Genomic DNA, 16239 nt, shown 5'->3' with positions numbered 1-16239 from the left:
AAAAAACTACCATTTTCTTTTCTGACCTTTTTCTTCTCAGGAGATGTATGGTTACTTTTGTTGTTCTCGCCTTCCACTTCCCTATCACAGGTGAGGGGATCACGCCCAGGATCCAATTTCTGCCCATTCCCAGGCTCCAGTTCCAAAGGTCTCCATCCTGAGAGATTGACTCCAGCTGCACACCACAGCTAAGGAACAGAAACAGGAATCTGAACTAAGAATTCTGCAGGGTCCAGGGTCTCTTTGAATTTAGGCACCTTTGTGGAGAACTGTCAAATGTCAAATATCTAAAACATTTAATTGGAAACACCAGTTCTTGCTGATTTCTAATAGAAGACAATCTGATTTAAAGGAGGTAAGATAGAGGATCTCCGAGCCCCGCAAAAATCACTCCTTTTTAGCAGATGTGACTAAAAGAGTTAAAGAAAATAATAAATCAGGTATGTAACTGAAAACAGGCTTCTGCAATGTCCTCGGTTTTTCCAACTCCGGGGTTCCTAAGTCACTGCAGCAAAGCAAGCCAGGACGTGGCAGATGTTTAATGGGTTCAAACTGACAGTGGGCAGATTTAGATGAGATATTACGAACAAATTCTTCCCAGTGAGGGTGGTGAGGTCCTGGCACAGGTTGCCCAGAGAAGCTGTGGCTGCCCCATCCCTGGAAGTGTGAAAAACCATCTGCTGGTTTAGCTCCCACATAACCAGTGTGGAGTGGAAGCAACTCAGTGCCTGTTTTCTGAAATCAAATCCAGCTAACCTCCTATGAGTTGTTTCCAGTGAGTTTTTTAGGAGAATGCTGGGAACATGACTACAGAAACAAATACTGGATTTATCTAAAACCATAGAGGAAAGATCCCGCACAGAACGTTATCCGAAGATCACACCAACCTTCCAGAAACAACAGCATAAGAATATTCTTACAACTGAATCCTCAGGATGATTTCTAAAAATCATCTCTGAATGAAGTACTAACAAACTGGCTATTTCAAAACAAACAGTTACTTCAGGTAACTGTCTGTGGCACTTGCAGAGATGACCACCTATTCCCAACTGCCATTCTACTCAAAACATTCTAGTACTGATAGACACAGCTTCACAAAGATCTGCTCCAGATAATACTGTCCTGTTACCAGTGAATCTGCCAACCAGAATGAGCTGAGAATTGTGTCCTCAAAATACTTTTTCCTACATCCACTAGAAACCACCATTCAAGAAGAGGAAGCAGAAGATAGACTTTGCAATATCTAATGTCAAAAAAGTATAGACTGTTGTAGAAATTGCAGGTCTAGTGACCCAAATTCTTTGCTAATTTCATATCCCCTTTCTGGACTGCATGGTAAGCAGAGGCAACGTACCTTCATGGTTGGGTCCTTCTCTACTAGCGGGCGACAATACACAGGCACAGGGACGTTTTTCATGCGAGTGTCTTCCTGACCACCATTGGGACTCAGCTGAGGGAAGAGAAGATGAAAAAGACAGTACAAAGCTGCAAATACCAGGGTATGGCAAGAGAGATGTAATCAGTATGGCAGAACTGATCAGAGGTGGTTGCTACTGAAGCTTCCTATCACATCTTTTGTGAAACAGAGTCCCTATGGGGAGGGGAGCAGCCCACCCAAGAGACCATTTCACCATCATCAGTGCCCCAACAGAGGCTACATATGGCCCTGCTGATGGAGAAAGGATGCTCCCTGCAAAGAGTCAGGACACTGGCATTGCTTTCCATCATGATGGTTGGGCTTGATGATCAAGGTCTTTTCCAAACTTAATGATTCTATGATCCTACGGCCTGAACCTCATCCACTTTCAAGTCATGCTGGAAGGCTCCTCCCTTTCAGGGGGTCTCTGACCAGTTAAATGAGTCACAGGCCAACAAATGAGGCTGATAATGTTTGATTTTGTGTTACTGATGGGGAGAAGTGAGTGCAAACAGCATTTGTTTTTCATACTAGACAATTGTTAAAGTTCTCAGAGTATAAATGAAATAACTAATGTTCAAGCCCAATTATAACAAAGGAAATAAAAAAGAAAGGGCTGGGCTCTGGACAGAAAAGCTTAATTTCTTTTGGTTTAGGGTAGGTTCTTTCAGCACCTTCATACAGAGGAATGCTCCTCCATTGACATTAATTTGATCTCTGTCTACAACTATTATACAAACAAAACATGTACACTGTACCTCTAAATTAAATAGTTAATGACTAAGGCTAAGTTAATGACTGAGGTCATTAGCTAATGACTAAGGGCACCTCCCCTCAGCCTGTCCAGAGTGCGGTCCCTACCTGCTTGTACTTGGCTGGGAGGCTCCAGCCACAGGCCTGCAACCGCCCGTCGTCATTCCGCACGTGCTCCCGGACCTGCCGGTACTGCTCCCGCTTCTGCTCCCGGCGTGCCGAGGACGTGCAGTCACTGGGGAGAGAAGCACAGCATTACCTCTCAATCAGTGGTTAAAGACAGGAGCTGAGGGTGAAGGGAAGGTGGCCAGAACAGGGGAGGGCACACAGAGCAAACCAAATCCAGCTGTGAAAACAGATGCAGGGAATCAGAGAGAGAAAAACTTTGTGGAGGAGCAGACACAGGCAGCTGTAATCTCTCTATCACCTGAGCAATGTGGCAGGCCAAGTCACTGTCATCACCACTTAAAATGTTCCAAGAGCCTTTCAGAAACAGGGAATCACCCTTCCCTAAAACCTGCAAATCTAAGAGATCACACCAATTTTTGCTGAGCTCTTACAATTTACTGATTAATGTTTCCACCAGGAAGGCATTTTGAGTTCTTCCCCTCCTCATTTATAGCCAACTACGGATTTTTCTGTCCATTTTTAGGCTTTCTGTGCTGACAAGGAAAATGTGCACTTACTGCTGGTTCCAACAGAACAACTCTAGCTTTGCACTAGCAAAGGTTAAACCAAAAATTGATCTGTGAGCTTTTAGACATGTTTTAATATAAACAAAGGCTGTTTGAGTGTCAGCTCCAGCTCTCAATAGGTTTTTAAAGTATCATTAGGAGATACAATCAACATCAGCAGAACAATCAAATCCAAACCAAAACTCCCTACTCGCACACACAAAATGACATATTTACTTAAAACAAAACCAACATCCTGCTGAAACAAAACACTTCGCTGCTCATGCTTCCTCCCACAGGGTGAGAAGGAAAGCACAAGCAGCTCTGACAGTGCGCAGTCCCACTGTGTAACGCACTGCTGGGAAGCACTCAGATACCACAGCATGACTCTGAGATGTCATCAGAGAAAAAGACAGAATAAAGGCAGTGGGTATCTACAAGGGACAAATTTATCCTTTTAAAACAATCGCTCTTCTCCTGAGCCAGTGTCTTCTCAACAAATCCTTCTTATTGCAGAAGTTATCCTACTTTACCACCACATTCTGCAAAGTTCTTCTCCACATGTCAAACCACACAACCTCGCAAATGGCAGAACATATCATGAAGTCAGTAAAGCACAGAAGAGGTTTCTCTCTTCATGTCAGAGACACAAAGAATTGTGGTAAGACTCTGCAGTAGCAATACCCAGAGGTTCATTTTTAGCATGGTTAAGATTAAAACCTAATATCGTAACTTAAATGTGCTGTGGAGAGAACTTCTGTCTTCACTTAAACTCCTTGTCAAAAGTGTCGGGCAGACATTCCATCCCTTTGTCCCAGTGCTGCCATCACACTCCACCACAAAAAGCCTACTTCATTCCATCCCAGTCGGCAAATATGAGTGCGGAACTGAGTTGGCTGAGGCCAACTCGAGCTGCAGTGGTCCCTACTGAGATGATCCATCATGGTCTGGAAATCCATGGTCACAATATGTTTGGGAGGACAAGGTTTGCCGAGCCCATCCACATAGTAACTGATGAGTGAAAGCTCCAGGAGATAAACCCCAGGGGACAGAGACATACTAACATCACACAGCTTCTAAAGTGGAAACCAGCTTATTTTAGGAAGAGCTGCAGGGGGACCTGGCTTGGCACACAGCCCGTGACTCACTCGTCAGGGAAGAACTCGAGGGTGCGGCTGCCGGAGGAGATCTGGCACATGGTGTGGCTGCGCCGCTGGCTGAACCCCGCTGTGGTGGGAGACTTGTAGTGGATATTCACAGAGGGGTAGGTCCTCTTTGCTGGGGGGGGACTGGAGGAAGAGCTGAACAGACGGCTGAAGCTGGGGACAGAAAAAGGCCAACAAGTAAGAGAAAAGGTGCCTGGGGAGACAGACACCACAGATACACAAAAGGGGAAGCAAGAGGTGCAGGATCAGGGGCTGTAAGCCTATCACAAAAACTGCCCTACTTCAAACCCAGAGCTACATCCTTGGTTTGATTGGCATAAGGCATTTTTAGCTTCCAGAAGCAGACATCTTCTGAAAACAGCCCTTTATTACAACTTACTGTGAGTGTATGAATATTTTCATTCCAGGATATTCATGAACTTTTTCAGCTTGTAAAACAAAAGCAATGCAGATGTTCAGATCTCATTTTAATCTCACTAAGGACAAAGGAAGCCCTTGAAGGCAAAAGGATTCACCTAACAACACTTTCATCTGACATTTCATTAACGTCAAGGTCCAGTAAGTTGTTGTCTAAAGTAGAAATGGTAATACTCCCCCTTTTCTTAATCTTGCACAAACCACCAAAGAACTTACAACTGCCAAATGGTGGATTTCTTCTTCTCCTGGACGGACGGGTGCTCACGGGAAGCTCTAAGGACAAACACAGCCAAAGCAAGTTAATTTCAGCATCTTTACACAAGCTTCTGCCAAGCAGCAGGTCATTTCCATCAACGAAGCCATGTCAAAAGTCAGACCAGAGAAAGGGACATGCACTGGCCTTCAATGCAAGCACACCCAAACACTTTAAGTTTCAATGTTGACATGAAGTGCAAGTGTGTTCAATGTGAAGCTTTATCAATTCCCTGTAACACTGTCACTGCCACGCACAGTCTGGGAACTACAGACCCCAGCATTACAGTCACTTCAAGCCAAGCCTTTAGAATTCACCAGTTAGAAGCAATACTCCTCCCTAGAGCTTCTCCCGTCTTAATTAGCACATAAGAAACAAGTAAGACAAACAACTGCCCAGTGTCTCCAAATAATGGTCTCCAAAATATGAGATTTGCAGCCCAGGTTCAGGAACAAGAGAGAAAGAATTGGGTATTAGAAGAGAAACATCTACAGTTTGGAAAACTTCCAGCACTTCTCAACCCCTATGTTGACAGGGGTTACATTGACACAAGGTCAAACATGGCCAAGTTCTGTCCTACACAGGGACACTCTCCAACACCCAGCCTCACCTGATCATCTCTGTCCACCTGACGGCCTCCTGGAGCTCCATCAGCCTCTCCTTGTACTGGTTGCGCTCCATCAGCACTCGGGCCATCTCCACGCGGGTGAAGCGCCGGCGCTGGGCAATGGGAATGCTGTCCTGTAGAGGGGAGGAGCACTGCTTCAGCCAACAAAAGATGCAACAGGATTGAGGTTAGTACAGGGCAAGTCAGGAGACAGACACATATTTGTTAGTTCTCCTCCTGTCCTGCCTAATTACCACCCAATTTCCCCATATAAGGTGCTAGTTCCGGACAGTGAGCTCCAAACTACGGCCCACGGACCTCTGGGTGTTCTGCAAAACCATGGAAATTAGAATGAGCATCACCACCAGCTTAAGCACATGCCCCCCCCCACACACACACACATACACACACACACGTCCCGCCCCAGGACTATCGCCAGCACGGTGCTTTCAGAGTCTACAAGGAGTGATGAGAATTGACAGTGGTCCGTTGGTTCAGAAGTTTGGAAACCAAAGTTTTAATCCATTAGCAAAGCCAGTCACAAGCAGCAGGGAGCACCACCTAATGCCATCTGTCCCCTCAGGAGGACTGGAAGAGGAGGTATTCTGTTAGTACAGATGAATAAAGGTAGGACACAGGAAACTAAGGAAAGGCCTTTTTGTCTTTGGTGACACAACCTGACCTTCCAATGAGTGCACAGGTGGCTTTGGGTTGGCAAAAACAGGAATGAGATTCTGTCTGTCTCTTTTGAGGAGTGGAAAATAAGAACAATGTGGCTAAATTGGGAAAAATATCTGCCCAGAAAAAGACTGCAAGGATTTTGGGAACTCATTACTAGGGAGTGGTACTGGGTTGTGCTAGACTGTGGTAATTCCCAAGCTCAGCCTGGCTGGTGAGTGCTGCAGAAAGCTAGAACAGCTCTCATTACCAATTCATTATTAACTAATTAAATTAACCAATTCCACCTCCACCCTCCTTGAACTTTGAATCAAACCTCTATGACCGGTCAAAACAAGAACTGCAAAAATGAAAAGGAATTTATCAATTATTTTTTAAATTTAAATGAAAAAACAGACCTCCTGTCAGTTCAGCTGAAAAAACAACCAGCTCTCTTCAGCAGCTCACCAGCACAACTTGAAAATGTTCCCATCTGCCTAAATTCTCAACAGACCAAGTTCACCCCAATTAAGTCAAGAGATTTAGGCTTAGAACTGAACCTTCTCTGATACGTTGTCAGTAACACTGACAAGCACTGTATCGATTCCCTGTCCCAGCAGGGACACGTACAAGGAAAATCTCTGTTACTGCTTGGTTTGCCTTTTTTTTGGGCCACAGTTGGTCTTTGCTGAAAAGCCTCTATCCCAGTCAAAACAGTTTGAAGAGCTGTGCTAGAAGAACGGCCCATGAATTTTCTCTCTGTGTATTCTGTATCAGGCAGTACTTGCTTTTGGAAAAGAATTAACAAGCAAAACAGCACTAAGACAAGGTGGCAGTCACTGCTGCAAGGCTGGCTGTGTAACCTGGACTTCACTGCACCATGTCCTCACGGCTACAGCTTCACCGCCAGCATGGGGACAGGCTCTTCTGGAGAAGCCTGATAGTTGTAACACCTGAGCGGAACCCCACTGCACACTAGAGTTTAATTCCAAGTTAGGAGAAGCAGATACAATGGGACGGTGCTGAGCAGGGCACTGCTCTGGCATCAGGCTGCAGAGGCCACATCCTGCACAGTGCTACTGCTGCTGGGTCGGCTGCTCTGCTGCGCCACGTTCTGCTTTGGAACTTGTATGAAGATGTATTTCATGGTCATCAGCCACAACTTGTTCACCAGCCTTGCCATCATCACTAACAAAGGCACATCAATCTGCATCTCAGGACACACATATGAAGCGACATAGGTAAGCATATCAACCCCCTTTCCCCGCAGGCATTTTAGTAATGTCATATACCAATTCTGTACAGAGATAGCTGCTTACATCCTCCACCTCCTCTTTGGGCTCTCGTCGGGCAACGATGGCTTCGGATTTCACTCTAGGAAACAGGAAGAAAGGGATCAAACCAGCAAGTGACACCACGGCTGGCCCAGAGGAAGTTTAGGAAGAGAACCAGCTATGGGAAGGTCTGGCTATATCCATCACAAGGGAGAGATCTCAAACCACATGTACCAGATGTACAAATTATGAGATGCTTCTCTGGTATTTTCCCTCCCTCTTGCAGTGTGAGTCTCCAAACAGCTTCACCAACATCACCCCGCTTCTTTCAAACATTTGCTGTGAGCACCAAAATACTGGAACGGTCCAGCCATTTACTATTTCTGAACCATAATTCATGTTCAAATGTTTGATGAGAACATGGGAAAATGCTGGCTTAAGTGCTTCTTCTGGGCTGCTTCTGGTTTCAATGTGATTCTGTGTGATTCAATGCAGTGAAAAAAGCCCTTAATGTGAAGGACAGTTTGCCAAAATGGTAAAGAAGAGAACACCAAATCCCTGATTAAAAAATACTTAAAGTATTTGAGTGCTTTTAATTTCTTTAAACTCTCACATTATGAGACTCAAAAGGCATTTAAAAAATCTGCCTGCTTGCAAGACTACTTTCATTTCAGACATTCTGAACAATAAAGAGACCAGTCTGTATTATTCTTGGTGATTCTGAGCTCAGACTACAGAACCTTCCAGATTTCAGCTGCGGAACAAATCCTGCCCTCTGCCCTGAGCTCCTACAGAGTCAGGCACAGACAGCCACAATGGAACCGTGCTGTTCTGAGCCCCGGGAGGCAGCCTTAATATAGGGATGTGAAACCATCCCAGGCTTTGCTGGGCATTCAGGCTTTGGTTTCTCTTGTGTGAGAGGAAAATAAGAAGTGGGATCTTCCTGTATTGAACTTTAGAATCTCTTCTGCCTCTTCTCATTCTTAACAGAAGCAATGAAACAATTATCAACACGGGCATTTAAATATTGCTTGTGCAACTCTGCATGAGCTCTTTCAGTAAATGAATGGGCATTCACTTCTCTCAGAACTATCCTGGATGCTACAAGGATCAAGCTCTTGGCAGTTTCCTTCAAAACTATTGGTTTTGAAATTCCCTTTTTTTTTTTTTTATTTTTTGGTTTTTAATTGCAAATTGAAACCCTTAAAGCTCCACTCCAGGAAGCCTGGATTTGAAGTTGCTGCTGCAGAATCCTAATTCTGGGGAGGAAAATTCTGGTTTTCTAAGGTTCAATAATCCATTTCAATCCAATAAAAACAATGCAATGCTAAAAATATCTCAGCCACCTACCATCAGCCTTGTCCTACTCTGTAAGGTACCTTGGAATGCCAATGCTAATCCCATGAGTGAAACAGAGTCAAATGAACAGAGGAGGTGGGTTTAGCACTCCTCACTCTCAGCTGCCTGGGGCAGGGGGGTAATCACTCACCTCTTCAGCTCCTCCTCCAGCTCCTTGACTCTGGTTTCTATTTTGGCTTTGGCCTGCTTTGTTGCTTCCAGCTCCCCCTTCAGCACTTCCTGCTCCCCAGACAGCTGGTCCACCTTGGCAATCAAATCATTCTTCACAACGTTCAAAGCATTTCTTAAAGGTGTGAAAGGCACAATAAGCAAAAATGCTCCAAACCAGAAGCTGTCCATAAAACAGACCTTAAACTAAAGTCACAGACACTACAAGGACAGTTGAAACGAGTGTGTTTAACAATTCAGTCCAGCTCTAACTCATGGGAGATTAAATTTTGTGAAGACAGAAATCACCATAATTGGTCAGGATGAGGTTTGTCCATTCCTGTATCCTGACTCTCCTTCAGAAGATGGCAAAACACTGCAGAAGGCAGATGTAGGGTAACCTACTACCTGTGTAAAGTTAAAATCTATTTTTGACAGAATGAAGGTCTGAAACACACCTTTCAAAACTGCTGCCATCTGCAATTGTGGATAATTGTGGTCGATGGCAATAGAAATATGCATTTCCAATCAGCTCCAAAATATCTTAAAATTATAAAATCAGCAACTTCCTATCACAGTTCCAGCTCTCCCCTGGGAATAAATACTCTGTCTTCTCCTTCCTGGTTGTTCAGCCTCAGTAGCTCGTTTGCCAGCCTTTCTCAAAAACTAACTCCATTATGTTGTCTGCTTCTCCTCTATCAACCATGAAATCTTTGAGAACTCTTCTCTCACAAAATTTTCTTTTCAAAGAACAAACCTTGCAAATAAAAAGTTATGAACAGAAACATCCTCACAGAGGCTCAGACCCACAACTGGATTCCCACAGAAGTTAATTTAAAGCTTGCCATTGATCTCAGGTGGCATCGGCCCCTACCAGCACATGCCCAGAGGCTTCTCCCAAGTGCCTGCAGAAAGGAAACAGTTAGGAAATAGCTCAGGAGAGCAATTCCTCTTCTACAACTGAAGGAACAAGTATTCAGGAGAACCCATCAGAGAAACAAGCGAGCCCCTGTGAGGCACGAGTTCTGGCCAAGACCTACTTCAAGGTGACATCATTTATAACCAGGCAGGCAGATCAGAGAATGTGACAGTTCCTTACTTGGTCTCCAGCAGCTGCGAGTTCTCCAACAGCAGATTCCCCACTTCTTTGCCCATTCCTGAAAAGAAAGGCCAGGCAGTTTTCATCTGCTCTCTTAGAAACATGAAGCTTTTGTAGCACTGCCTGACTCATGCTTGAGGAAGAGAAATCACCTTTGTTAGGCTTCCCTAGGCTCCTGTGTCCTGTGTGGAGAGTGGAGTGTCTCTCACTGAATGACCAAACAACACCAGCAAAGACACCCATGTGTCCTGTAAAGAGCCCAAATTCAGACCTAGCTTCTCATCCCGACCTTCACAGACCTCCTTGAGAGGGACAGAGGGGAGAGCTTCCCTAACACCAATCAGGGCAGTCAAGGTGGTAACTCCTGGTTCAGCCATCAGCTATTGCAAAAGTTTTTTATCATTCCTCAGAGAAAGAAGGTAGAGTTTATGGGTTTTTCACAAAGGACAGCAGAACACTGCCCAAGTTGCTGTCCTGATCTGCACACCAGTGATTTTTTTCCTTTCCTAGTATTAGCCAAATTTTCTGTTTCTCAGTACAGATTTGGGATCATGACTGCGACCAGTTTCATGCACATGAAAGGCTTCCCATTACCAGCCTTCTGCTAGAGCAATTTTAATAGGACTGCAGCTTGTCCCTTGCTCTATCTACCTTGAACAGCTTTCTCACAGATGTTTAAAATGTGAAGTCTCAGTCCCATCACTTCAGATCCACACTCAACACCTACACCAGACACTCTGCACTTGCCCTTGGGCACCCACGTACAGCTGCAATCTGCAGACTGGGTTACAAGAACGTTGACAAATCTGGGGCTAAGAGCGAAGGCCAAATTCTGTAGTTCATAAAACCAAAGGAGTTTAGGGACCAAAAACATATCTGGGTTGTTTCCTGCTGCCAGGGACTTGCTGAGTCCCAGGGTCAGCTTTTGCCTTACAGAGGGGGATAGAGGCCACCTGAGAGCTGAAGGCAAAGAGGCCTCTCCCTGTTGGGGGACAGTGCTGAGCGGTGCAGCTCGTATCTCACCACGGGTCCCAGAGCATGAGGAAGTCTTCCCCACCATCAGTGTTTGTGCTGCAGTGCTCCTTGTCCTGCCCTCTGAACTACCTCTTCCTTCATAGCAAAGACATCAACAGTTTTCATGATACTTCATTTGCCAATTAATTAGTATTTGCGAGAAAATTTAGAAAACACAAATTTTAAGTAAATGAAAGTTAGAGGAACATGGCAGCGCATGAGAAGTGAGAACACGTCACAACACTCCAACATACAGATCCTCTTCCCACAGTTAAATGGGATGAATTTATGATGGCAAAAGCAAATTACCAGCAAGAATGAGTAAGAAGTAGCATTTTCAAAGAGCTTTTGAAAAATCAGTAGACAGATAATTAATCACTTTGATGTTTCAGGCAATGTGTTCTTTGGATGCTGTGTCAAAGAATATTCCAACAGCACAAAAGTGGGAAACACTAACTGCAGTGCAAACTGCAGAGTATTTTGGGTTGGTACGGTGAAGGATCTATAGCCCATTTTTTTGTGGCATGCTGCTTGTTGGTCAGAAGACTCAGAAGTCATCTGTTTATTACACTGTTTTCTTGCTAATTTTAAGTGACTCTACAAATAATCAAAAAAATATTTAGCCTGTAAGGCATTAAATTGGCACAAGGACATTACAGGTGCTGAGGGACATCAAGGGAAATAGATCGTCCCCATCTTTTTGGATTAAATCATCTTCCTTCCCATTCTTGAGTCATACATCCCTCTCTGCAGCTGTTTTTGGGAAAGAAAGGAATTCTGGGAATTCCATGAGCTATCATGCCAGAACACAGCATTCCATCAGTATCCTCATCGTAGCTTCTACCTTACTCGGGTGTGACACAGTGACAACCCAATGCTTTAACCAGTCAGAGGTCTGAAAGGCTGGTCTGGCAATGAAGAACTGGATGAAGCCTCCCAGAGCCGTGGAATGGGCACTGTGAGATAACCTTCCTTGCGCAGGCTGTAGTAGGACAGCCCTGCTCATGGGAAGAAAACCCAGTGTGGAGTGACTATAAGGACTCTTCACCCCTTTGTGGTGTGGAGTAAAGGGAAGAGAGACCTGGGCAGAGCCCTGTCTAACAGAGCTCATCCTACACCATCCTCCTCCCACAGTCAGGCAAACAGTGTGAAGCATCAAAGTGGAGAATCCCCAAACCACCTCTACAGAGCAGCTGCATCCCGCTTCTTGGAGAGGTGATGCCACCACCACAAAAAAACAAACCAAGGTAATGCAAGACATATGGAGGGATGGTGAGTGAATGGAAGGAATTCGGAAAAAAATGCATGTTAAAAAAAAAAGAAAAGGACAAAAATAAAAAAGAAAAAAGGCCTTCGCCTTACCAAAGAAATCATCCCGTACTATGAGAGCCATCCCATACGAGAAAGGGAACAGAAAGAGATGGGGACAAAGGGGAAGAAAGGAAGAGAAAAAAAAGCAGCCATTAAGTACCAGTTTGTAAACAGCAAACAGAGCAGCTCATCAGCACGTGTACAATGTGTGGTGCCAGCACACGTGAGAAAGTAATCTTGTTCTACTGCAGCCTAACCTAACAGGGACTTCTACCTGAGAGCATCACAGAATGGTCTGGGCTGGAAGGGACCTTAAAGACCACGTCATTGCAACCCCCTGCCTTGGGTAGGGACACCTTTCACTAGCCCAGGTTGCTCCAAGCCCTGTCCAACCTGGCCTTGAACAATTCCAGGGATAGGGCAACCACAGCTTCTCTGGGCAACCTGTGCCAGGGCCTCACCACCCTCATTGTAAAAAAATTCTTCCTTATATCTAATCTAAATCTCCCCACTTCTGGTTTAAAACCATCACCCCATGTCATATTGCAACAGATGTCAGGATGAGCTTGAGATGACCTCATCTGCTTATTCCATCTTCATCATTTCCCCTGTATGACACATCCTTGAGTTTCCCATCACCACAACAAAGGCAGGTCAACAGACATTATGAACAGGGTGAGGGAAGGACAGTGGCAGGGAGGAAAAATAAAAGAGGGTGAGTATCAAAGCTTTAATCTGGCCTAAAAAGGCCCAAATCCACCTCCACACTGCAACAAACTCCAACTCCACTTCAGTGGGAGGTTTTCTGAGGAATGTCCACAAAAAAAGTGGCTTACGGTAAAAGCAGTTTGAATGAAAAGAAAGGATGATGCTGTCCCTTTCTTTGTACCATCACAGAGCCCTCACAGCAGTGCCGGGCACAGGGATGGGGCAGAGCTCATTGCACACCTCATCACACCACTGCAGCTGCCAGGTCACCACAGGGAAAACTTCACCCAGTTTACACTGAAATCAAGAAAGCTCCCCTTGACATCAACTGAAATCACATAAAGGCCCAAGTGTGTTCTACAGGACAGTGCAGAGGATGGCCCTAGGGCAGCAAGCACCTTCTCCAAACAAAGGACAGAGCTATCAGTGACAGATGAGCCATCACCCAACTCCTGCCAGAAAGACAGAAGCTTTGTCACTCTAACCCACTACCACTATACCCTAAGAGGGCTGGTATTCACCAGGTAACCCCTACAGCAATAGGCATACGGAGGGACTCCTCACAGCACAGTGAAGAGGAGAGGACAATGGGACTTTCACTCAGCCTGTCCCCACCCAACTTCTGGTACAAGCACCCCTCCTGGCAGAAAAAAAAAGCCATTTGAGCCCCAAGCCCTTGAGTGACAGGTCATTGTGACACTGTGGAGCAAACCTGCCCACAGCCACACAAGGAGAGCAGGTTGAAAGGCAGCAGGAGTGTGAGCAGAGCGGGGACCTCCCGCTGTGGGGACCCACCAGTGTGAGGCAACAAAGCGAGGCGAGGTGGGAGAAGTCTGCAAAGCCAACTGTGTTTGGACAAGAGCAGGGGAGTATCACACGTGTATACCACATCATCCGACCTCAACCAAGAGAAAAGAAACAAGAAAGGGAACTGAGCAGGAGATACACACCTGAGAACTCCCCTACGCGCCATGTCCAGCGAAGCACAGAGAGACAAGGGAAAAAGGAAGTGAAAAAGGATCAATCAGTGACTGAAACCAACAAAATCAAAATTTTGTTCAAAAAAAATTAACAATGATTCAGCCATTTCAATGTCAAAAGGCATGAAATAGTAAGGACAGGACCTGCCATGGCTGTCGATGGCATGACTCTACATACAGGACAGAAAAAAAAAAACAAACCCAAGGGAAGGTAAATTGTGGTACGACTGCAACCACACGGCTCAGCTACCCCCAGCTTTCCAGACGTGGATCCCAGGCAATCACATCTTCGTGGATTGGGTAAACCTTTACTTTCTCATCCTCTCTTTACTTTGTCATGTACCACTAAACGCTCAACAGCTCATTCCACTACCTCTCACTTTCCCCTCCTCTTGTGATTTTAACAACTAGATCCTCTAATAATAACTGTGCTCTGCAGTGACACTTCATCTTGCAAAAGACAATTAGTTGCATTTAAAACCCTTTTGCAGTGCTGGGACTTGGTTTGATAATCCCATTTCAACTTCTGCATACAACACTTACTGTTAACATGGCAGCATTTCTGTCTTCATCACGGAATGCAAATGCAAAGCAAACATAGTTGGTTATCCTAAACCTGAATCACAGAATCATTGAATGGTCTGGGTCTGAATGATCACCTCATTCCAACCCTCTCTGCCACGGGCAGGGACACCTTCCACTAGCCCAGGTTGCTCCAAGCCCTGTCCAACCTGGTCTTGAACACTTCCAGAGATGGGGCAGCCACAGTTTCTCTGGGCAACCTGCTCACCACCCTCACAGTAAATGACCTGCCCACTGAGCACAACCAAACTGATAGTGCTCCTCTGTGTCCCAAAACACCTGGGATAGGGAAGAGCAAGAAGGGGGAGCTGATACAAGGGGGGTTAGGAGAAGGGGGAGATGGGATAAGGGAAGCCTACCCAGGATTGGGAGGTAAGAACCTGTGATTAACAAGAGAATATGCAGGAAAACAGCCAACTCAGTGCTCCTAAGGCTGTAGGAGAAAGAAGGGAATTTGGTCCCCAACTACCAGTAGTAAATGATTGTTCTCACTCCACATTTTTCTTGAGAATACTTCCTGTACAAATTCATGTATGTAAAGCTGGATTAGAGTGGAGGGGAAACTCATATGTTTCATTTGTCATTTTATATTTGAAAACTGCAATGAAGAGTGCCAGTTTTGTACCAGGAGATGCTGGCCACTTTGCAGATATCCAGAAGGAATAAATGGGATTTTCCATTCCAGAATCAGACTTGCCTGCCAGACACTTGTCGAGGGTAATTTCTGTAGGTCCTGTTTTTAAGGTCCTCTTTTAATGAGATTTCTCTTTCTTTAAGAAACTGAGACAAAAAAAGAGACAATGCTTTGCAGATTGATTGCCAAGTTTTGAGAGACTGGAGGAAGTATTACGCCTTCAGTTAGGTGGGGTTAAATTCATTAATTCATTTGATTTATAGAGAGAAGTGAGCTCCAAATATGACCAAGAGAGAACTCTTTCAGCTTCTGGATCTTGTTTCTTACATGACATTCATAAAGCACCATTTCCTCAGTGTCTCTTCAGACTCAAAAGGTACAGCACAAAGAGAGAACATTCTACCTAACAAAAAAGGCAAAATTTTGGATAATGTTGACAGATTTGTCAGCATCACGATCTAGCCCTTTGCTTGCACCTCTGCCAGACTTTCTTTTGTGCTTTCTATTGTGCAATGCAAAAAAAAAAAAGTACCAGACTCATTTCTTGTTGAGAGACATGACCCCAAGATCTCTCTGTGCTTCCTCCCTTTGTACAACCCGGCAACACATGTGTTCATTTTAAAGAACGCTTTTCTGTGCACAGAGTCAGTAGCCAGAACTCAGCAAAAGGATTAATTAGATCAATGTTTTGCACAAAAAAAAGGCACAGTCCATCTCCCAGGTTTGAAAAGGAATCAGGAGAAGCCTTCCTATTCTGCTGGCCTGCCATGGGATCACCTGCAAGGGTTCTGCTGCTCTGCCTAAGCCAGAAATGGTACCAGCACAGAAATGTCCTCCTCGTAAGCCACACCGTGATCTTCAGGAGCCACACTTACATAGGCCCCATTCAACAAAGTCTTTGTACATTTTTATTGCAAGTGGTAACTGCCAAACAACAGACATCTCACCACCCTGAAGTCTCTGGGCAGCCCTATAGCTGGAAGAGGAGAAGTTTCTTTGACTTTAACTGAGACTGCGGTGAACAACGTTGCAAGGTTTGGGCAGCTAAAAGCTTTGGTTTTTTGATAACAACAGTCTGCATTTCTCCCTGATTACTGGGTCAGGCTACAGGGTAATCCCAAAGGAAAGCGGATTCCCAGAAGGTAGGCTTCCAAAGTGGGAGGCAGGTTGTCCAAAGCAATTCATAC

The 16239-nt window shown here is 45.0% G+C and overlaps 1 protein-coding gene across 2 annotated transcripts in view; it reads right to left on the bottom strand.

Moving 5' to 3' along the window:
* MAPK8IP3 (mitogen-activated protein kinase 8 interacting protein 3) overlaps nt 1–16239 on the bottom strand; it is an 85137-nt gene that overhangs the window by 13961 nt on the left and 54937 nt on the right. Inside the window, exons 12-22 of one of the 2 annotated variants that reach the window (XM_029965997.1) lie at nt 13807–13818; nt 12200–12217; nt 9824–9881; nt 8708–8860; nt 7264–7318; nt 5291–5421; nt 4644–4700; nt 3993–4163; nt 2279–2405; nt 1355–1450; nt 27–188 (exon numbers count right to left, since the gene is read on the bottom strand). In XM_029965997.1, coding sequence (XP_029821857.1) covers nt 27–188; nt 1355–1450; nt 2279–2405; nt 3993–4163; nt 4644–4700; nt 5291–5421; nt 7264–7318; nt 8708–8860; nt 9824–9881; nt 12200–12217; nt 13807–13818 — 1040 coding nt within the window. Of the gene's footprint in view, nt 1–26; nt 189–1354; nt 1451–2278; nt 2406–3992; nt 4164–4643; nt 4701–5290; nt 5443–7236; nt 7319–8707; nt 8861–9823; nt 9882–12199; nt 12218–13806; nt 13819–16239 lie in introns of both variants that reach the window. The other variant, XM_018067585.1, reaches the window with a different exon arrangement.

The sequence above is a fragment of the Manacus vitellinus genome, unplaced genomic scaffold (genome assembly GCF_001715985.3).
Source record: "Manacus vitellinus isolate BGI_N305 unplaced genomic scaffold, ASM171598v3 scaffold_12_pilon, whole genome shotgun sequence".
Classification (NCBI taxonomy): Eukaryota; Metazoa; Chordata; class Aves; order Passeriformes; family Pipridae; genus Manacus; species Manacus vitellinus.
The sequence above is the reverse complement of the archived record's forward strand: the minus strand, read 5'-3'. Positions and strand labels throughout refer to the sequence as shown.